Raw genomic sequence first — 24,579 nt, forward strand, 5'->3', positions numbered from 1 at the left:
ACATCATAACCCTAACCCAGGTCACCTTGGAGATGGGATCAGAACAGAGAAACATCATAACCCTAACACAGGTCACCTTGGAGATGGGATCAGAACAGAGAAACATCATAACCCTAACCCAGGTCACCTTGGAGATGGGATCAGAACAGAGAAACATCATAACCCTAACCCAGGTCACCTTGGAGATGGGATCAGAACAGAGAAACATCATAACCCTAACCCAGGTCACCTTGGAGATGGGATCAGAACAGAGGAACATCATAACCCTAACCCAGGTCACCTTGGAGATGGGATCAGAACAGAGAAACATCATAACCCTAACCCAGGTCACCTTGGAGATGGGATCAGAACAGAGAAACATCATAACCCTAACCCAGGTCACCTTGGAGATGGGATCAGAACAGAGAAACATCATAACCCTAACCCAGGTCACCTTGGAGATGGGGTCAGAACAGAGAAACATCATAACCCTAACCCAGGTCACCTTGGAGATGGGATCAGAACAGAGAAACATCATAACCCTAACCCAGGTCACCTTGGAGATGGGATCAGAACAGAGGAACATCATAACCCTAACCCAGGTCACCTTGGAGATGGGATCAGAACAGAGGAACATCATAACCCTAACCCAGGTCACCTTGGAGATGGGATCAGAACAGAGGAACATCATAACCCTAACCCATGTCACCTTGGAGATGGGATCAGAACAGAGAAACATCATAACCCTAACCAAGGTCACCTTGGAGATGGGATCAGAACAGAGGAACATCATAACCCTAACCCAGGTCACCTTGGAGATGGGATCAGAACAGAGGAACATCATAACCCTAACCCAGGTCACCTTGGAGATGGGATCAGAACAGAGGAACATCATAACCCTAACCCAGGTCACCTTGGAGATGGGATCAGGACAGAGGAACATCATAACCCTAACCCAGGTCACCTTGGAGATGGGATCAGAACAGAGGAACATCATAACCCTAACCCAGGTCACCTTGGAGATGGGATCAGGTCACCTTGGAGATGGGATCAGAACAGAGAAACATCATAACCCTAACCCAGGTCACCTTGGAGATGGGATCAGAACAGAGAAACATCATAACCCTAACCCAGGTCACCTTGGAGATGGGATCAGAACAGAGGAACATCATAACCCTAACCCAGGTCACCTTGGAGATGGGATCAGAACAGAGAAACATCATAACCCTAACCCAGGTCACCTTGGAGATGGGATCAGAACAGAGGAACATCATAACCCTAACCCAGGTCACCTTGGAGATGGGATCAGAACAGAGGAACATCATAACCCTAACCCAGGTCACCTTGGAGATGGGATCAGAACAGAGGAACATCATAACCCTAACCCAGGTCACCTTGGAGATGGGATCAGAACAGAGAAACATCATAACCCTAACCCAGGTCACCTTGGAGATGGGATCAGAACAGAGGAACATCATAACCCTAACCCAGGTCACCTTGGAGATGGGATCAGAACAGAGGAACATCATAACCCTAACCCAGGTCACCTTGGAGATGGGATCAGAACAGAGGAACATCATAACCCTAACCCAGGTCACCTTAGAGATGGGATCAGGACAGAGGAACATCATAACCCTAACCCAGGTCACCTTGGAGATGGGATCAGAACAGAGGAACATCATAACCCTAACCCAGGTCACCTTGGAGATGGGATCAGGTCACCTTGGAGATGGGATCAGAACAGAGGAACATCATAACCCTAACCCAGGTCACCTTGGAGATGGGATCAGAACAGAGAAACATCATAACCCTAACCCAGGTCACCTTGGAGATGGGATCAGAACAGAGGAACATCATAACCCAGGTCACCTTGGAGATGGGATCAGAACAGAGGAACATCATAACCCAGAGAGCTGAGTCGCATGGCACCCTATTTCCTTTATAGTACGGTAGGTCGATGCTATTATGTCTAGAGGATGGAGTGAGAAGAGGATTTCCTGATTAATCAGGTAGGATAAATCACCTTGGAGATGTCGTTCCTCAGGCTGTCTCTGACGGTGTGGCTGTGGAAGTGCTTCAGACGGGACTTCTGGAGCAGCCTGAGGAACACACACACACACACACACACACACACACACACACACACACACACACACACACACACACACACACACACACACACACACACACACACACACACACACACACACACACACACACACACACACACACACACACACACACTGTTAATAATTTACATCTAAACAGGGTGGTGAATGTCTGAATGTTCTTTTGAGGACAGGATGTACTCTCTCTCTCACTTGTCTTTGTTGATGGCGTTGGTTCTGAGGATCTCAATCTCGTTGTCCAGGATCTTGAACTTCTCTCTCATCTCAGCTGTTCTCTGGGAGGCCATCTGGATCAGGTTCATACACTTGTTCCTATCACCCTTGATGTTGTCATACAGCTTGGCAAACACACCAAGCCTTAGATGCAGGGAGGGAGAAGGAGAGGGAAGAAAAGAGAGAGAGCGAGAGAGAAAGAGAGAGAGAGAGAGAGAGAGAGAGAGAGAGAGAGTTTGTATTGGCACCGAGGAGACACCAAAATGAATCAAGGTAGGCATTCAAATCTTTAGCCACCCAGACACGTTATTTTCCAGGTATGTCTGAACTGAAGTGCATTAGGGGTTAAGGTTAGGGTTAAGGTAAGGGTTAATGTAAGGGTTGTGGGTTAAGGTTATGGGTTAAGGCTAGGCATTAGGGGTTAGGGTTAGAGTTACAGGTTAAGGTTAGGAGTATGGGTTAAGGTAAGGGTTAAGGTGTTAGGGTTAGGGGTTAAGGTTAGGGTTACAGGTTAAGGTAGGTTAAGGTAAGGGGTTAAGGTTAGGGTTAGGTTTACAGGTTAAGGTAGGTTAAGGTAAGGGGTTAAGGTTAGGGTTAGGTTTACAGGTTAAGGGTAGGTTAAGGTAAGGGGTTAGGGTTAGGGGTTAGGTTTACAGGTTAAGGTTAGGGGTTAAGGTAAGGGGTTAAGGTTAGGGTTAGGGGTTAGGTTTACAGGTTAAGGTTAGGGGTTAAGGTAAGGGGTTAAGGTAAGGGGTTAAGGTTAGGGTTAGAGTTATGGGTTAAGGTAAGGGTTAAGGCTAGGCGTTAAGGTTACAGATTAAGGGTTAAGGCTAGGCGTTAAGGTTAAGGGTTAAGGCTAGGCGTTAAGGCTAGGCGTTAAGGTCTCCATTCAGCAGAGAGGGAGAGCTACCTGGACTGGACCTCCTGGTTCTGCTTCTTGAGTTCATGGATCACCAGACTCTTGCCTCTCACCTCTTGCTTGATGCGATTGTATCTTTGCTGTTGAGACATTAAAATAATACATGATCTTTCTTATCTTCTTAGTAAAAGCTGATGAGTCAACTTTCCCCAATGTGCAAGAAAGATAGTCTTAGCTAGTGTGTTTTGTTGTTTTGTTGAGAACATCAACATGTCACTATGGAGCGGCAGGGTAGCCTAGTGGTTAGAGCGTTGGTCTAGTAACTGAAAGGTTGCAAGTTCAAATCCCCGAGCTGACAATGTACAAATCTGTCGTTCTGCCCCTGAACAAGGCAGTTAACCCACTGTTCCTAGGCCGTCATTGTAAATAAGAATTTGTTCTTAACTGACTTGTCCAATTTGTAAGTCGCTCTGGATAAGAGCGTCTGCTAAATGACTTAAATGTAAATGTAAACCATTACCAGAGTCATGCTGAAGCTACACTCTCACTGATTACTGTAGCTGTAGTAAATGATTGCAGCAAAGGCCTGTTACCTCAGGCATGTCGCTGTTGCTCGGGTTATTTGGATTACCTGTGGACATATTACGTCACAATCTGTGTGTTACTTAACTCAGACTGTGTGTGTTATCTCAGGTCTATATGCAAATAGACCATTGCCATATATGGATCTGTGCCATTCACTTTGAACTGGGCTGTGTTTACAACATGAGCGGTCGATAGTAGACGCGTTTGTTTTGAGATCAAAGCGAGAGCTGCATGTAGCAGCGTGTGCACATTTAGTTCATGTCCTTTTCTAGTTAGTGAGTTATTAGCCCAGTTCAAGATCATTTGTAGTCGTCAATAGGGGAGTGGTTGCTTCCTACAAGACCACAAAACCTGTACATTTCTAGACATCTTTGAAAAGCCAGTCAGGTAAAGAGATTTTTTTTTATCTTAAAGGGGCAGTGTTGTATTTTGAGACAGGCTTGAATAATTTGCCTGATTCTCTGTAATAATGGTATGGGAATAATAATGCATTTTATTTTGTAAAGTGGTTTCTTGCATCAAATAACACAGCAACATTTTCAGTCAAACAGGTTCATGTGAAGCCCTGCATGTTGTTTTCTAAAGTCTCATGGAATGTAGGTCCACATTGAACACCACACATTGGCTTCTACTGTCGGCTGAATGATAGAACAGATATTTCCATGTTAAAATGTTATGGGATACATTTTCTCCATTGTTTTTGATGGTAGGCCACTCTGGTAGGTCTACAGACATTATGATCAAATAGCCACAGTAGCCTAAATAGTCACTGTTAAAACTGTAACTTAAAGAGGGTACAGCCTCAGTGTTCACAGTAAACACGCGCTGGAAGTTGCACAGAATTTTAACAACGTTCAAGTTCGCGCTCAGCAGACCTGAAATTTGCCCCAAAAAATGGGAGGGAACATTGATGGTTCTATAGTGATGTGATGTGTTTTACCTCAGCCCTGTGGCGGTCCCTGGACTTCTGCTCTCTCTCATCAGCTTTGATCTGAGTCAGACAGCGGAGGGTGTGGAGCTCCTCTCTGTGTCTGTGAGACTGTCTCATCAGCTCCTTCTCCTGTTCCACACACTGTTCTATCAGCTGGGTCTCCACCTCAGCTACTGGTTGCTACACACACACACACACACACACACACACACACACACACACACACACACACACACACACACACACACACACACACACACACACACACACACACACACACACACATTAATGCATATATGAATCAAAATACACCACACACTCACACACACACACACACACACACACACACACACACACACACACACACACACACACACACACACACACACACACCACACACACACACACACACACACACACACACACACACACACACACACACACACACACACACACACACACACACACACACACACACACACATTAATGCATATATGAATCAAAATACACCACACACTCACACACACACACACACACACACACACACACACACACACACACACACACACACACACACACACACACACACACACACACACACACACACACACACACACACACACACATTAATGCATATATGAATCAAAATACACCACACACTCACACACACACACACACACACACACACACACACACACACACACACACACACACACACACACACGTTTATGCCTTACACAAATCAAAAACACACACAAACACACAAATTCAAACATATGCTTTTTACCTGATGAATCAAGTTTCTCTTCAGCTTGTCCACTTCTAACTGTATCTCCTGTCTCGTCTTTATAATCCTGTCACTTTTGGGTTTGGCATCCCTCTGTAAACAACAACAACCTCTCCTAGTATTAATGTCTCTAAACAGATATGACCTGTCTCTGTTTGACATCCCTCTGTAAACAACAACAACAACAACCTCTCCTAGTATTAATGTCTCTAAACAGATATGACCTGTCTCTGTTTAACATCCCTCTGTAACAACAACCTCTCCTAGTATTAATGTCTCTAAACAGATATGACCTGTCTCTGTTTGACATCCCTCTGTAACATCAACCTCTCCTAGTATTAATGTCTCTAAACAGATATGACCTGTCTCTGTTTGACATCCCTCTGTAAACAACAACAACAACAACCTCTCCTAGTATTAATGTCTCTAAACAGATATGACCTGTCTCTGTTTAACATCCCTCTGTAACAACAACCTCTCCTAGTATTAATGTCTCTAAACAGATATGACCTGTCTCTGTTTGACATCCCTCTGTAAACAACAACCTCTCCTAGTATTAATGTCTCTAAACAGATATGACCTGTCTCTGTTTGACATCCCTCTGTAAACAACAACAACAACAACCTCTCCTAGTATTAATGTCTCTAAACAGATATGACCTGTCTCTGTTTGACATCCCTCTGTAAACAACAACAACCTCTCCTAGTATTAATGTCTCTAAACAGATATGACCTGTCTCTGTTTGACATCCCTCTGTAACAACAATCTATCCTAGTATTAATGTCTCTAAACAGATATGACCTGTCTCTGTTTGACATCCCTCTGTAAACAACAACCTCTCCTAGTATTAATGTCTCTAAACAGATATGACCTGTCTCTGTTTGACATCCCTCTGTAACAACCTCTCCTAGTATTAATGTCTCTAAACAGATATGACCTGTCTCTGTTTGACATCCCTCTGTAAACAACAACCTCTCCTAGTATTAATGTCTCTAAACAGATATGACCTGTCTCTGTTTGACATCCCTCTGTAAACAACAACCTCTCCTAGTATTAATGTCTCTAAACAGATATGACCTGTCTCTGTTTGACATCCCTCTGTAAACAACAACCTCTCCTAGTATTAATGTCTCTAAACAGATATGACCTGTCTCTGTTTGACATCCCTCTGTAACAACAATCTATCCTAGTATTAATGTCTCTAAACAGATATGACCTGTCTCTGTTTGACATCCCTCTGTAAACAACAACCTCTCCTAGTATTAATGTCTCTAAACAGATATGACCTGTCTCTGTTTGACATCCCTCTGTAACAACCTCTCCTAGTATTAATGTCTCTAAACAGATATGACCTGTCTCTGTTTGACATCCCTCCGTAAACAACAACCTCTCCTAGTATTAATGTCTCTAAACAGATATGACCTGTCTCTGTTTGACATCCCTCTGTAAACAACAACCTATCCTAGTATTAATGTCTCTAAACAGATATGACCTGTCTCTGTTTGACATCCCTCTGTAAACAACAACCTCTCCTAGTATTAATGTCTCTAAACAGATATGACCTGTCTCTGTTTGACATCCCTCTGTAACAACAATCTATCCTAGTATTAATGTCTCTAAACAGATATGACCTGTCTCTGTTTGACATCCCTCTGTAAACAACAACCTCTCCTAGTATTAATGTCTCTAAACAGATATGACCTGTCTCTGTTTGACATCCCTCTGTAACAACCTCTCCTAGTATTAATGTCTCTAAACAGATATGACCTGTCTCTGTTTGACATCCCTCTGTAAACAACAACCTCTCCTAGTATTAATGTCTCTAAACAGATATGACCTGTCTCTGTTTGACATCCCTCTGTAAACAACAACCTCTCCTAGTATTAATGTCTCTCAACAGATATGACCTGTCTCTGTTTGACATCCCTCTGTAAACAACAACCTCTCCTAGTATTAATGTCTCTAAACAGATATGACCTGTCTCTGTTTGACATCCCTCTGTAAACAACAACCTCTCCTAGTATTAATGTCTCTAAACAGATATGACCTGTCTCTGTTTGACATCCCTCTGTAAACAACAATCTCTCCTAGTATTAATGTCTCTAAACAGATATGACCTGTCTCTGTTTGACATCCCTCTGTAAACAACAACCTCTCCTAGTATTAATGTCTCTAAACAGATATGACCTGTCTCTGTTTGACATCCCTCTGTAAACAACAACCTCTCCTAGTATTAATGTCTCTAAACAGATATGACCTGTCTCTGTTTGACATCCCTCTGTAAACAACAACCTCTCCTAGTATTAATGTCTCTAAACAGATATGACCTGTCTCTGTTTGACATCCCTCTGTAAACAACAACCTCTCCTAGTATTAATGTCTCTAAACAGATATGACCTGTCTCTGTTTGACATCCCTCTGTAACAACAATCTCTCCTAGTATTAATGTCTCTAAACAGATATGACCTGTCTCTGTTTGACATCCCTCTGTAAACAACAACCTCTCCTAGTATTAATGTCTCTAAACAGATATGACCTGTCTCTGTTTGACATCCCTCTGTAAACAACAACCTCTCCTAGTATTAATGTCTCTAAACAGATATGACCTGTCTCTGTTTGACATCCCTCTGTAAACAACAACCTCTCCTAGTATTAATGTCTCTAAACAGATATGACCTGTCTCTGTTTGACATCCCTCTGTAAACAACATCAACCTCTCCTAGTATTAATGTCTCTAAACAGATATGACCTGTCTCTGTTTGACATCCCTCTGTAAACAACAACAACCTCTCCTAGTATTAATGTCTCTAAACAGATATGACCTGTCTCTGTTTGACATCCCTCTGTAACAACAACCTCTCCTAGTATTAATGTCTCTAAACAGATATGACCTGTCTCTGTTTGACATCCCTCTGTAAACAACAACCTCTCCTAGTATTAATGTCTCTAAACAGATATGACCTGTCTCTGTTTGACATCCCTCTGTAAACAACAACAACCTCTCCTAGTATTAATGTCTCTAAACAGATATGACCTGTCTCTGTTTGACATCCCTCTGTAACAACAATCTATCCTAGTATTAATGTCTCTAAACAGATATGACCTGTCTCTGTTTGACATCCCTCTGTAAACAACAACCTCTCCTAGTATTAATGTCTCTAAACAGATATGACCTGTCTCTGTTTGACATCCCTCTGTAACAACCTCTCCTAGTATTAATGTCTCTAAACAGATATGACCTGTCTCTGTTTGACATCCCTCTGTAAACAACAACCTCTCCTAGTATTAATGTCTCTAAACAGATATGACCTGTCTCTGTTTGACATCCCTCTGTAAACAACAACCTCTCCTAGTATTAATGTCTCTAAACAGATATGACCTGTCTCTGTTTGACATCCCTCTGTAAACAACAACCTCTCCTAGTATTAATGTCTCTAAACAGATATGACCTGTCTCTGTTTGACATCCCTCTGTAACAACAATCTATCCTAGTATTAATGTCTCTAAACAGATATGACCTGTCTCTGTTTGACATCCCTCTGTAAACAACAACCTCTCCTAGTATTAATGTCTCTAAACAGATATGACCTGTCTCTGTTTGACATCCCTCTGTAACAACCTCTCCTAGTATTAATGTCTCTAAACAGATATGACCTGTCTCTGTTTGACATCCCTCTGTAAACAACAACCTCTCCTAGTATTAATGTCTCTAAACAGATATGACCTGTCTCTGTTTGACATCCCTCTGTAAACAACAACCTCTCCTAGTATTAATGTCTCTAAACAGATATGACCTGTCTCTGTTTGACATCCCTCTGTAAACAACAACCTCTCCTAGTATTAATGTCTCTAAACAGATATGACCTGTCTCTGTTTGACATCCCTCTGTAACAACAATCTATCCTAGTATTAATGTCTCTAAACAGATATGACCTGTCTCTGTTTGACATCCCTCTGTAAACAACAACCTCTCCTAGTATTAATGTCTCTAAACAGATATGACCTGTCTCTGTTTGACATCCCTCTGTAACAACCTCTCCTAGTATTAATGTCTCTAAACAGATATGACCTGTCTCTGTTTGACATCCCTCTGTAAACAACAACCTCTCCTAGTATTAATGTCTCTAAACAGATATGACCTGTCTCTGTTTGACATCCCTCTGTAAACAACAACCTCTCCTAGTATTAATGTCTCTCAACAGATATGACCTGTCTCTGTTTGACATCCCTCTGTAAACAACAACCTCTCCTAGTATTAATGTCTCTAAACAGATATGACCTGTCTCTGTTTGACATCCCTCTGTAAACAACAACCTCTCCTAGTATTAATGTCTCTAAACAGATATGACCTGTCTCTGTTTGACATCCCTCTGTAAACAACAATCTCTCCTAGTATTAATGTCTCTAAACAGATATGACCTGTCTCTGTTTGACATCCCTCTGTAAACAACAACCTCTCCTAGTATTAATGTCTCTAAACAGATATGACCTGTCTCTGTTTGACATCCCTCTGTAAACAACAACCTCTCCTAGTATTAATGTCTCTAAACAGATATGACCTGTCTCTGTTTGACATCCCTCTGTAACAACAATCTCTCCTAGTATTAATGTCTCTAAACAGATATGACCTGTCTCTGTTTGACATCCCTCTGTAAACAACAATCTCTCCTAGTATTAATGTCTCTAAACAGATATGACCTGTCTCTGTTTGACATCCCTCTGTAAACAACAACCTCTCCTAGTATTAATGTCTCTAAACAGATATGACCTGTCTCTGTTTGACATCCCTCTGTAAACAACAACCTCTCCTAGTATTAATGTCTCTAAACAGATATGACCTGTCTCTGTTTGACATCCCTCTGTAACAACAATCTCTCCTAGTATTAATGTCTCTAAACAGATATGACCTGTCTCTGTTTGACATCCCTCTGTAAACAACAACCTCTCCTAGTATTAATGTCTCTAAACAGATATGACCTGTCTCTGTTTGACATCCCTCTGTAAACAACAACCTCTCCTAGTATTAATGTCTCTAAACAGATATGACCTGTCTCTGTTTGACATCCCTCTGTAAACAACAACCTCTCCTAGTATTAATGTCTCTAAACAGATATGACCTGTCTCTGTTTGACATCCCTCTGTAAACAACATCAACCTCTCCTAGTATTAATGTCTCTAAACAGATATGACCTGTCTCTGTTTGACATCCCTCTGTAAACAACAACAACCTCTCCTAGTATTAATGTCTCTAAACAGATATGACCTGTCTCTGTTTGACATCCCTCTGTAACAACAACCTCTCCTAGTATTAATGTCTCTAAACAGATATGACCTGTCTCTGTTTGACATCCCTCTGTAAACAACAACCTCTCCTAGTATTAATGTCTCTAAACAGATATGACCTGTCTCTGTTTGACATCCCTCTGTAAACAACAACAACCTCTCCTAGTATTAATGTCTCTAAACAGATATGACCTGTCTCTGTTTGACATCCCTCTGTAACAACAACCTCTCCTAGTATTAATGTCTCTAAACAGATATGACCTGTCTCTGTTTGACATCCCTCTGTACAACAACAACCTCTCCTAGTATTAATGTCTCTAAACAGATATGACCTGTCTCTGTTTGACATCCCTCTGTAAACAACAACCTCTCCTAGTATTAATGTCTCTAAACAGATATGACCTGTCTCTGTTTGACATCCCTCTGTAACAACAATCTCTCCTAGTATTAATGTCTCTAAACAGATATGACCTGTCTCTGTTTGGCATCCCTCTGTAAACAACAACCTCTCCTAGTATTAATGTCTCTAAACAGATATGACCTGTCTCTGTTTGACATCCCTCTGTAAACAACAACAACCTCTCCTAGTATTAATGTCTCTCAACAGATATGACCTGTCTCTGTTTGAGCACAAATACTGTAGAAGAAGAAGACTTTATTGTCCTTTTCAGATCACAGAAATTAATTTTATTAAAACCTCTTTTTAACCCCCAGAGAAGCACATGCACACAAATGGAGGAATGATTGAGTTGGAATGGGAGAATGGCAATGGTAGAACATGCCATGAATAATACTGGGACATAATTATGGTTAATCATTAGATCATGTTATTATGTTGGGTTTGTTGTCTCACACAACACAAGGCTTTATATTAAACCAGCCAATCATAAAGCATCAACAATGGCAGTTATTACAGAGAGGCTGTTATTACCATAAAACCACTATTACCATGGCTACCTTCCAAATGGTACACTATTCCCTACAGTGCACTATCTAGAACATAAAAGGGTTATTCAGCTGTCCCCATAGAAGAACACTTTGAAGAACCCTATTTGGTTCCAGGTAGAACCGTTTTGGTTCCAGGTAGAACCCTTTTGGGTTACACGTAAAACCCTTTCCACAGAGGGTTCTACATGGAATACAAAAGGGTTCTTTCTACCTGGAACTATAAAAGGGTTCTCCAATGGGGACAGCCAAAGAACGCTTTTGGAACCCTTTTTTCTAAGAGTGTGCACGACTTTTACAGTAGTGCCCCATTGTAAGGACCTGGGTTTCATTTGGGACGCAGCCCTTCCCTCCGCTGCATAGTGTTTTATACAACTGGGACGCAGCCCTTCCCTCCGCTGCATAGTGTTTTATACAACTGGGACACAGCCCTTCCCTCCGCTGCATAGTGTTTTATACAACTGGGACGCAGCCCTTCCCTCCGCTGCATAGTGTTTTATACAACTGGGACACAGCCCTTCCCTCCGCTGCATAGTGTTTTATACAACTGGGACGCAGCCCTTCCCTCCGCTGCATAGTGTTTTATACAACTGGGACACAGCCCTTCCCTCCGCTGCATAGTGTTTTATACAACTGGGACGCAGCCCTTCCCTCCGCTGCATAGTGTTTTATACAACTGGGACTCAGCCCTTCCCTCCGCTGCATAGAGTTTTATACAACTGGGACGCAGCCCTTCCCTCCGCTGCATAGTGTTTTATACAACTGGGACGCAGCCCTTCCCTCCGCTGCATAGTGTTTTATACAACTGGGACACAGCCCTTCCCTCCGCTGCATAGTGTTTTATACAACTGGGACACAGCCCTTCCCTCCGCTGCATAGTGTTTTATACAACTGGGACGCAGCCCTTCCCTCCGCTGCATAGTGTTTTATACAACTGGGACGCAGCCCTTCCCTCCGCTGCATAGTGTTTTATACAACTGGGACGCAGCCCTTCCCTCCGCTGCATAGTGTTTTATACAACTGGGACGCAGCCCTTCCCTCCGCTGCATAGTGTTTTATACAACTGGGACACAGCCCTTCCCTCCGCTGCATAGTGTTTTATACAACTGGGACGCAGCCCTTCCCTCCGCTGCATAGTGTTTTATACAACTGGGACGCAGCCCTTCCCTCCGCTGCATAGTGTTTTATACAACTGGGACACAGCCCTTCCCTCCGCTGCATAGTGTTTTATACAACTGGGACACAGCCCTTCCCTCCGCTGCATAGTGTTTTATACAACTGGGACACAGCCCTTCCCTCCGCTGCATAGTGTTTTATACAACTGGGACACAGCCCTTCCCTCCGCTGCATAGTGTTTTATACAACTGGGACGCAGCCCTTCCCTCCGCTGCATAGTGTTTTATACAACTGGGACACAGCCCTTCCCTCCGCTGCATAGTGTTTTATACAACTGGGACACAGCCCTTCCCTCCGCTGCATAGTGTTTTATACAACTGGGACGCAGCCCTTCCCTCCGCTGCATAGTGTTTTATACAACTGGGACACAGCCCTTCCCTCCGCTGCATAGTGTTTTATACAACTGGGACGCAGCCCTTCCCTCCGCTGCATAGTGTTTTATACAACTGGGACGCAGCCCTTCCCTCCGCTGCATAGTGTTTTATACAACTGGGACGCAGCCCTTCCCTCCGCTGCATAGTGTTTTATACAACTGGGACGCAGCCCTTCCCTCCGCTGCATAGTGTTTTATACAACTGGGACGCAGCCCTTCCCTCCGCTGCATAGTGTTTTATACAACTGGGACGCAGCCCTTCCCTCCGCTGCATAGTGTTTTATACAACTGGGACACAGCCCTTCCCTCCGCTGCATAGTGTTTTATACAACTGGGACACAGCCCTTCCCTCCGCTGCATAGTGTTTTATACAACTGGGACGCAGCCCTTCCCTCCGCTGCATAGTGTTTTATACAACTGGGACACAGCCCTTCCCTCCGCTGCATAGTGTTTTATACAACTGGGACGCAGCCCTTCCCTCCGCTGCATAGTGTTTTATACAACTGGGACACAGCCCTTCCCTCCGCTGCATAGTGTTTTATACAACTGGGACACAGCCCTTCCCTCCGCTGCATAGTGTTTTATACAACTGGGACACAGCCCTTCCCTCCGCTGCATAGTGTTTTATACAACTGGGACGCAGCCCTTCCCTCCGCTGCATAGTGTTTTATACAACTGGGACGCAGCCCTTCCCTCCGCTGCATAGTGTTTTATACAACTGGGACACAGCCCTTCCCTCCGCTGCATAGTGTTTTATACAACTGGGACACAGCCCTTCCCTCCGCTGCATAGTGTTTTATACAACTGTGGCAGACGGCGAAGCTCAATTAGATCAGAATTCAACTGAGGAAATAAATAATGACAGATAAATCATTGGATTGAGTTCATAAAGCCGGGAAAACATTATATTGTGTAAGGTTTCCTTCATTAATAGGGGAAGTTCCACATGCGTCACGACACCAATGGCTTTCATGTTTTATGGTGTAAAATCTGCTGACACTTTTCCAGTTCCTCTCTCTGTCTGTCACTCATGTCCCATGTGGACATTTGTAAACCTGTGAGTGACGTGTGTCACTGCCACTTTGAACTCTGGACACATCATCAAGGAAGCACAGAGGCTTTTGGGGGGATGAAACGTCAACCAATTAAAATCTATAAAATAACATATTTTAAAGTGAGAGAGAGATACCATTACATAGTCCATACATATTGGAAGTGGAGGATGTGCAGGAGCTGTGTGTGAACTGTGAACTCCATTGACTAGTCGTGCAGCAGAGCTGTGGACCAGAACATCCTGGGCCTGTTTGGTGTTAGTGTGTGAACTGTGAACTAACCGTAGACTTGGTCTTGTCATGCAGTAGCTGAGTGTGGACCAGTGCATCCTGGGCCTGTTTGGTGTTAGTGTGTGAACTGTGAACTAACCGTAGACTTGGTCTTGTCATGCAGTAGCTGAGTGTGGACCAGTGCATCCTGGGCCTGTTTGGTGTTAGTGTGTGAACTGTGAACTAACCGTAGACTTGGTCTTGTCATGCAGTAGCTGAGTGTGGACCAGTGCATCCTGGGCCTGTTTGGTGTTAGTGTGTGAACTGTGAACTAACCGTAGACTTGGTCTTGTCATGCAGTAGCTGAGTGTGGACCAGTGCATCCTGGGCCTGTTTGGTGTTAGTGTGTGAACTGTGAACTAACCGTAGACTTGGTCTTGTCATGCAGTAGCTGAGTGTGGACCAGTGCATCCTGGGCCTGTTTGGTGTTAGTGTGTGAACTGTGAACTAACCGTAGACTTGGTCTTGTCATGCAGTAGCTGAGTGTGGACCAGTGCATCCTGGGCCTGTTTGGTGTTAGTGTGTGAACTGTGAACTAACCGTAGACTTGGTCTTGTCATGCAGTAGCTGAGTGTGGACCAGTGCATCCTGGGCCTGTTTGGTGTTAGTGTGTGAACTGTGAACTAACCGTAGACTTGGTCTTGTCATGCAGTAGCTGAGTGTGGACCAGTGCATCCTGGGCCTGTTTGGTGTTAGTGTGTGAACTGTGAACTAACCGTAGACTTGGTCTTGTCATGCAGTAGCTGAGTGTGGACCAGTGCATCCTGGGCCTGTTTGGTGTTAGTGTGTGAACTGTGAACTAACCGTAGACTTGGTCTTGTCATGCAGTAGCTGAGTGTGGACCAGTGCATCCTGGGCCTGTTTGGTGTTAGTGTGTGAACTGTGAACTAACCGTAGACTTGGTCTTGTCATGCAGTAGCTGAGTGTGGACCAGTGCATCCTGGGCCATTTTGAGCTGCAGCTCCACCTTCTTCAGCTCTCTGAGCTGCCGGTCCCTCTCACGCTGCTTCCGTGCCAGGTTCTCATGAACGCTCTTCCTTTCCATGATGCAGTGGCCTGTATTGATGTCCAGCATACCTCTGACAAATAGAGAGAGATAGAGAGAGAGAGAGAGACAGAGAGAGAGAGAGAGAGACAGACAGACAGAGAGAGAGAGAGAGAGATTGAGAGAGAGAGAGAGAGAGAGAGACATACAGAGAGAGAAAGAGAAATAGAGAGATTGAGAGAGAGAGAGAGAGACATACAGAGAGAGAAAGAGAAATAGAGAGAGAGAGAGCGAGGGAGGGAGAGGGAGAGAGAACTCATAGGAAAACCCCATTATCATTGTTCCCCACAGCACTGTCCCCTTATATCTGCCAAAGACTACATAGAACCAGTAAGATAGAGAAGCTGCATATGGTTCCCATCTCAGTCTAGTTACAGTGGAATGGGTTTTTGTGCCGTCCTTGTGCTACGGCCAGAGGGGAGAAACAGTAAAGGCACTGCAGGTCCCAGTGGGGGGTTCCACAGCAGTTGTGGTTCTGAAGAGAGACAGCGTCTGGACTAATGGGGATAATACAACCTAATGCATCCACATTACAATGATTGAAAACCTTGTCAAAATGAATGGGGGATAATTAGAAAATGTTCTGACTCTTACTGGGCACATCAAGCTCTGTTTGTGGCCCCAACATGTGGCCCCAACAGTTTGTGTTTTTATGCATGGTTGTTTATTCTGTTGGGAACCCCTGAAAACAAGATGGTGGCAACATCACTATCCAGGGATTTACCTCACGTAATAAAACATGTTCAGGAGAAGGCAGTGATACAATAAACAATGTATCAACAGTGTAATGTACAGCTGAAGTGGGAAGTTTACATACACTTAGGTTGGAGTCATTAAAACTCGTTTTTCAACCACTCCACTGTCAAGCCCTGATCTGTTTCACCTGTCCTTGTGATTGTCTCCACCCCCTCCACTTCCCCAGTGTATTTATCCCTGTGTTTCCTGTCTCTCTGTGCCAGATTGTCTTGTATGTTTCCAAGTCACCCAGCATTTTTCCCGTTCTCCTGCTTTTTGCATTCTCCTTTTTCTAGTCCTCTGGGTTTTGACCCTTGCCTGTTTCTGGACTTTGTACCTGCCTGCCTGACCATTCTGCCTGCCTTGACCACGAGCCTGTCTGCCACTCTGTACCTCCTGGACTCTGATCTGGTTTTGACCTTTTTGCCTGTCAACCATTCTCTTGCGTACTCCTTTGGATTAATAAACATTGTAAGACTGTAACCATCTGCCTCCTGTGTCTGCATCTGGGTCTCACCTTGTGCCTTGATATCCACAAATTTCTTGTTAACAAACTATAGTTTTGGCAAGTCGGTTAGGACATCTACTTTGTGCATGAAACATAATTTTTCCAACAATTATTTACAGACAGATTATTTCACTTATAATTCACTGTATCACAATTCCAGTGGGTCAGAAGTTTACATACACTAAGTTGACTGTGCCTTTAAACAGCTTGGAAAATTCCAGAAAATGATGTCATGGCTTTAGAAGCTTCTGATAGGCTAATTGACATCATTTTAGTCAATTGAAGGTGTACCTGTGGATGTATTTCAAGGCCTACCTTCAAACTCAGTGCCTCTTTGCTTGACATCATGGGAAAATCCCCCAAAAAATCTTTGTAGACCTCCACAAGTCTGGTTCATCCTTGGGGGCAATTTCCAAACGCCTGAAGGTACCACGTTCATCTGTACAAACAATAGTATGCAAGTATAAACACCATGGGACCACGCAGCTGTCATACCGCTCAGGAAGGAGACGCGTTCTGTCTCCTAGAGATGAACGTACTTTGGTGCGAAAAGTGCAAATCAATCCCAGAACAACAGCAAAGGACCTTGCGAAGATGCTGGAGGAAACAGGTACAAAAGTATCTATATCCACAGTAAAACGAGGCCTATATCGGCATAACCTGAAAGGCCGCTCAGCAAGGAAGGAGCCACTGCTCCAAAACCACCATAAAAAAAGCCAGACTACGGTTTGCACATGGGGACAAAGATCGTACTTTTTGGAGAAATGTCCTCTGGTCTGATGAAACAAAAATAGAACTGTTTGGCCATAATGACCATTGTTATGTTTGGAGGAAAAAGGGGGAGGCTTGCAAGCCGAAGAACACCATCCCAACCGTGAAGCACGGGGGTGGCAGCATCATGTTGTGGGGGTGCTTTGCTGCAGGAGGGACTGGTGCACTTCACAAAATAGATGGCATCATGAGGATGGAAAATTATGTGGATATATTGAAGCAACATCTCAAGACATCAGTCAGGAAGTTAAAGCTTGGTCGCAAATGGGTCTTCCAAATGGACAATGACCGCAAGCATACTTCCAAAGTTGTGGCAAAATGGCTTAAGGACAACAAAGTCAAGGTATTGGAGTGGCCATCACAAAGCCCTGACCTCAATAGGACCTCAATCCTATAGAAAATTTGTGGGCAGAACTGAAAAAGCGTGTGCAAGCAAGGAGGCCTACAAACCTGACTCAGCTACACCAGCTCTGTCAGGAGGAATGGGCCAAAATTCACCCAACTTATTGTGGGAAGCTTGTGGAAGGCTACCCAAAACGTTTGACACAAGTTAAACAATTTAAAGGCAATGCTACCAAATACTAATTGAGTGTATGTAAACTTCTGACCCACTGGGAATGTGATGAAAGAAATAAAAGCTGAAATAAATAATTATCTCTACTATTATTCTGATATTTCACATTCTTAAAATAAAGTGGTGATCCTTAATGACCTAAGACAGGGAATTTTTATTTGGATTAAATGTCAGGAATTGTGAAAAACTGAGTTTAAATGTATCTGGCTAAGGTGTATGTAAACTTCCGACTTCAACTGTATGTACTATCGCTGCATACAGATGCTGCTCTAGATACATAGACATCGTCTGCAGTCCTGTACCTCTGTCCCATCATAATGACCTCCTTCTCCTTGGTCATCTCCTGCTCTTTCTGCAGCATGCTGTGTTCCCTCTCGGCAGCCTCCAGGTGTGCCCTGCGCCCCTCCACCTGCCTCCTCACCTCCCTCTTCTCCTCCTCCAGGGTGCGACAGCGGGCCTCCGTCATCTTCTGCAGAGCCGCCACCTCAGACAGCTGCTCGTCCAGGGCCGCCTTACTTTTCTCAACGTCCCTGGCCACCACAGAGGAAGACATACATTACACCAGGCTGGTAGACTGTAGGCTTAACCCAGCGAGCAAAACAGCCTGCAAAGACGTCATTCCAGCCAGTTTTGACAGAGACATTGGTCTGTAGGGTTAGCCGTTTACTCTTGGTAGGTGCCCCAAAAAACTGTGGACTGATTCAAGATTTATGTTGAGTCTTCGTTCCATGACTCATGAACATGGCCTTACTTCCTGCTTTAGTAGCTACAGAGTTAGTTATGAAGGTTCCGTATAGCACATCACCAGTACATGGATTCATAGCCAGCCACATCTTACATATTTTTCCTGTTGATCCTCTCAATCTCCTTCCCCAGCTGGCCAGGCACAGACAGAAGCTGGGCCAACTCAGCCTGGGGACACAAGACAACACACCACAGAGAAGGACATTATAGGAAAACTAATGAGCTCTTCTACTTCAATGGTTTTATATAATGCCCTTCTCTATGTTGTTTTAAACACAAGACTGACCCTCTACCACCCTCTAACACCCCTCTACCACCCTCTACCACCTCTCTACCACCCCTCTACCACCTCTCTGCCACCCCTCTACCACCCGCTACCACTCTCTACCACCTCTCTGCCACCCCTCTACCACCTCTCTGCCACCCCTCTACCACTCTCTGCCACCTCTCTGCCACCCTCTACCACCTCTCTGCCACCCTCTACCACCTCTCTGCCACACCTCTACCACCCCTCTACCACCCTCTACCACCTCTCTGCCACCTCTCTGCCACCCCTCTACCACCCGCTACCACTCTCTACCACCCTCTACTACTCTCTACCAACCCTCTACCACCCTCTACCACTCTCTAACACCTCTCTACCACCCCTCTACCACCCTCTACCACTCTCTACCACCCCTCTACCACCCTCTAACACCTCTCTACCACCCCTCTACCAATCCTCTACCACCCTCTACCAACCCTCTACCACTCTCTACCACCCCTCTACCACCATCTACCACTCTCTAACACCTCTCTACCACCCCTCTACCACCCTCTACCACTCTCTAACACCTCTCTACCACCCCTCCGTCACCCCTCTACCACCCCTCTACCACCCTCTACCACTCTCTAACACCTCTCTACCACCCCTCCGTCACCCCTCTACCAACCCTCTACCACCCCTCTACCACCCTCTACCACTCTCGAACACCCCTCTACCACCCCTCCCCACACTCTACAACCCCTATACCACCCTCTACCACCCCTCCCCACACTCTACCACCCTCTACCACCCCTCTCCACCCTCTACCACCCCTCCCCACACTCTACCACCCCTCTACCACCCTATACCACCCCTCCCCACACTCTACCACCCCTATACCACCCTCTACCACCCCTCTACCATCCTCTACCACCCCTCCCCACACTCTACCACCCCTCTACCACCCCTCCCCACACTCTACCACCCCTATACCACCCTCTACCACCCCTCTACCATCCTCTACCACCCCTCCCCACACTCTACCACCCCTATACCACCCCCCTCTACCACCCCTCTACCACTCTCTACCACCCCTCCACCACCCCTCTACCACCCTCTACCACCCCTCTAACACCTCTCTACCACCCCTTCACCACCCCTCTACCACTCTCTACCACCCTCTACCACCCCTCTACCACTCTCTACCACCACCCCTCTACCACCCTCCGCCACCCCTCTGCCGCCACCCTCTGCCTCTCTCTGCACCCCCCCTGCCACCCCTTGTGCCCCCTCCAACCAGTCACCTGGTTGTTTACTATGATGTCCTTCTTGTGGTCCAGTTCTCTCTGCTCCCTGGTCATCAGTTTGTGCCTGGCCTCCACGTCCTCCAGCAGGCTGTGTATCTCCTGTCTCCTCTGAGACACCTCCTTCCTCAGCTCCTCACTGCTGTCCTTCAGGGCCTTCGCACGCTTCTCCAGCTCCTGAGGACACACCAGGAGCAATGGCTTATGGGACATACAAAATACATCAACATTGACACAAATACACATTCATGCAAGTGCAAATCATGGACACACACACAGTACTGTGGCAGCTATTTGAAGCGGATATCAAAGCTAATAGCTGGGTCGTGACATTCTTGGGAATTTGATTATATACATCCATGTGATTATAGTGTTGCTTTACTGGGTGTTAAAAAGTAACTACTGTTTAACTGTAACCAAACCAACTGTAGTAAAAAGTTCATTAAAGTAATGTAGAGTAATGTAAAATATCATTAGATCAATGATCGGGCCTCTCTTAGTGGTAGACACAGAAGCATGTATGGTACCACAACCCAATGACAATGAGGAGACTGAACCGTCAAGAAGCCAGCCTCATCAATCAAGCATTTTGACAAGGATGCCTCGCTGCAAAGACACAGTCTGTTTCTCTGTCCTGTCACTGTCATTTCTCTGCTTCTAAATGAGTGATTTACTACTGTAGGTGACATGAAGGAATGTCATGCTGTGGTGCCAGGTGTATGATGGGACAGATCATGTGAATGACTATCAACGGGAGGTAAATCTGTGACTGTTGCACTGGGATACTTACAACTGGTTTGGGTTGAGTCTCATACTCCTTCTCCAGGCAAAGCTTCTCTTCTGTGAGACTGTAAACAGACACGGCATCATGTACAGCACGTGTCAGTCTCCTTCCACGGAGGGCCGAGCGTCTGCAGCTTTTCACTCTTCACTTGTACTTGACTGATGAATTAAGGTCACTAATTAGTGAGGAACTCCCCTCACCTGGTTGTCTAGGGGTTAACTGAAAAGAAAAACCTAAAACCCACAGACACTAGGACCTCCATGGAATGATGTTGACACCCCTGATTTAGAGGAAGGAACAAGAGGAAGGAACTTGAACACAAATTCTCAGAAATACAGAGAAGATGCAAAAGTGACCAACGTTCACGACAAGCTTAGGAAACAAGTGGCTGTGCAATATGCTCAAGTAACCTTGTCTAGGCCTTAGCTCAACCCCCTAACACAGTGACCTAGGCCTTAGCTCAACCCCCTAACACAGTGACCTAGCCTAGGCCTTAGCTCAACCCCCGAACACAGTAACCTTGTCTAGGCCTTAGCTCAACCCCCTAACACAGTGACCTAGCCTAGGCCTTAGCTCAACACCCTAACACAGTGACCTTGCCTAGGCCTTAGCTCAACCCCCTAACACAGTAACCTTACCTAGGCCTTAGCTCAACCCCCTAACACAGTGACCTTGCCTTAGCTCAACCCCCTAACACAGTGACCTTGACTAGGCCTTAGCTCAACCCCCTAACACAGTGACCTAGCCTAGGCCTTAGCTCAACCCCCTAACACAGTAACCTAGTCTAGGCCTTAGCTCAACCCCCTAACACAGTAACCTTGTCTAGGCCTTAGCTCAACCCCCTAACACAGTGACCTTGCCCTTAGCTCAACCCCCTAACACAGTGACCTTGCCTAGGCCTTAGCTCAACCCCCTAACACAGTGACCTTGTCTAGGCCTTAGCTCAACCCCCTAACACAGTAACCTTGTCTAGGCCTTAGCTCAACCCCCTAACACAGTAACCTTGCCTAGGCCTTAGCTCAACCCCCTAACACAGTGACCTTGCCTAGGCCTTAGCTCAACCCCCTAACACAGTAACCTTGTCTAGGCCTTAGCTCAACCCCCTAACACAGTAACCTTGTCTAGGCCTTAGCTCAACCCCCTAACACAGTAACCTTGCCTAGGCCTTAGCTCAACCCCCTAACACAGTGACCTTGCCTAGGCCTTAGCTCAACCCCCTAACACAGTGACCTTGCCTAGGCCTTAGCTCAACCCCCTAACACAGTAACCTTGTCTAGGCCTTAGCTCAACCCCCTAACACAGTGACCTTGCCTAGGCCTTAGCTCAACCCCCTAACACAGTAACCTTGCCTAGGCCTTAGCTCAACCCCCTAACACAGTAACCTTGCCTAGGTCTTAGCTCAACCCCCTAACACAGTGACCTTGCCTTAGCTCAACCCCCTAACACAGTGACCTTGCCTAGGTCTTAGCTCAACCCCCTAACACAGTGACCTTGCCTTAGCTCAACCCCCTAACACAGTGACCTTGCCTAGGCCTTAGCTCAACCCCCTAACGCAGTGACCTTGCCTAGGTCTTAGCTCAACCCCCTAACACAGTGACCTTGCCTAGGTCTTAGCTCAACCCCCTAACACAGTGACCTTGCCTTAGCTCAACCCCCTAACACAGTGGTGGAGGACAGATGACCAGGGTTCTACTGTAACTCAGTTGATAAAAAGGCAGGGAAATATAGCCATGTAGCCATACTGAAAATATGTATTGCTTTCAGAAAAGTGTTGGTCAAATTCTGAGAGTTTCTTGGCAACATCTGAGTAAAACAGTGGTCAGTGTTGCTACTATGTGAAAGGTTCAACTGAGTTCAACTGTTGACAGGGATCAGATATTTAAGTCCAGGGGTCGATATTACATTACTGACACTTATAAAATATCCTCAGTGAGAAATTGCTGGGTGGATAGACAGCCCTCCAGGCTACTTTCACAGCACTCGTGTTGCTTCCTGGTCTTCTGTAAATACTGCATTTGAAGTTAAAATGACTGACAGTTGAATTCCTGTCTATCTGTCTGGCTTGTGATCAAGGGCTTAACATTGCACATCTGAAGACATATCTTCCCAGTGAGCATCTGTCTGTCGTATGGAGGGTAGTTCAGCAGAGGAAGAGAGGAGGCTGCCAAACGGACTGTCAGAGCTATACACATCCACAAGATAATATACAACAAGAGACAGCAGAGTTCATTACAACATCTAGTCAGAATGCAATGTAAGCAATGGTTTTCATTTAGCCTCATATTTCAATTACTGCTGGAGGTCTTCTCATCTTAACAATAGGAACAACATTTACCCACTGATACGAAGGCCACATCTTCAGGAACAATGTGAATATCATTTACCCACTGATATGAAGGCCATATCTTCAGGAACAATGTGAATATCATTTACCCACAGATACAAAGGCCATATCTTCAGGAACAATGTGAATATCATTTACCCACAGATATGAAGGCCATATCTTCAGGAACAATGTGAATATCATTTACCCACTGATATGAAGACCATATCTTCAGGAACAATGTGTTCTAGGCCCCATCCCTGGTGAATCATAGTGTGCGTCTCAAATGGTACCCTAATCCCTATGTAGTGCACTACTTTTGACCAAAGCCCTATGGTCCCTGGTCTAATGTAGTGCATTATATAGGGAATAGGGTGCCATTTGGGACAGCCATAGCCGTATTCTAGTCCTTGCTGATTAAATGACTGATGAAGAGACCTTTCCTTTCATGTCCTCTTTCTTTGTTTTTTACACAAGCTTGTTTCATCAGTTGCTAAGCAATGTTCCAATGGCCTCTCTGTGGCCTTTCAGTTTAACTGTGTGTGTGTTGTGCAGAGAGCGGACAGCAGCGTTCTTTTCCGTGCTGTGTTTCGGAGGCGTGCTTGACCTTTCGGACACAAGGACAGGAGTGTTGTTGAGAACAAGTGGAGGAGACTAGTGACACAGCTGGCTGGAGCCAGAGGCACACCTAATAATGATGAATCATTTGGTGGGTTATATTTGTCCTGTTTCATTATACGCGTGTGTGAAGTGGTAATGTGTTTAATGCATATCCCCCTGAGACACCCTCAGAGAGTGGGGTCACATGCAGGGTCAGCCGTTATCAACAGCAACCCTGGAGCAATTAGGGTTAGGTGCCTCGTCAAGGGCACAATGGCAGATTCTTCACCTTGTCGTTAAGGGATTCGAACTAGCGACCTTTCAGTTACTGGCCCAACGCTCTTACCCCTAGGCTACATGCCGCA

General features: G+C 45.2%; 1 protein-coding gene across 1 annotated transcript in view; it reads right to left on the bottom strand.

The window, feature by feature from the left end:
• ccdc146 (coiled-coil domain containing 146) overlaps positions 1 to 24,579 on the bottom strand; it is an 87,783-nt gene that overhangs the window by 37,470 nt on the left and 25,734 nt on the right. Inside the window, exons 5-14 of the mRNA XM_071331890.1 lie at positions 21,298 to 21,355; positions 20,508 to 20,684; positions 19,054 to 19,127; positions 18,518 to 18,745; positions 15,475 to 15,661; positions 5,484 to 5,576; positions 4,706 to 4,876; positions 3,232 to 3,320; positions 2,301 to 2,465; positions 2,003 to 2,078 (exon numbers count right to left, since the gene is read on the bottom strand). Of these exons, the coding sequence (XP_071187991.1) occupies positions 2,003 to 2,078; positions 2,301 to 2,465; positions 3,232 to 3,320; positions 4,706 to 4,876; positions 5,484 to 5,576; positions 15,475 to 15,661; positions 18,518 to 18,745; positions 19,054 to 19,127; positions 20,508 to 20,684; positions 21,298 to 21,355 (1,318 nt within the window). The remainder of the gene's footprint in view (positions 1 to 2,002; positions 2,079 to 2,300; positions 2,466 to 3,231; positions 3,321 to 4,705; positions 4,877 to 5,483; positions 5,577 to 15,474; positions 15,662 to 18,517; positions 18,746 to 19,053; positions 19,128 to 20,507; positions 20,685 to 21,297; positions 21,356 to 24,579) is intronic.

This window comes from Salvelinus alpinus, chromosome 11 (genome assembly GCF_045679555.1).
Source record: "Salvelinus alpinus chromosome 11, SLU_Salpinus.1, whole genome shotgun sequence".
NCBI classification, from domain to species: Eukaryota; Metazoa; Chordata; class Actinopteri; order Salmoniformes; family Salmonidae; genus Salvelinus; species Salvelinus alpinus.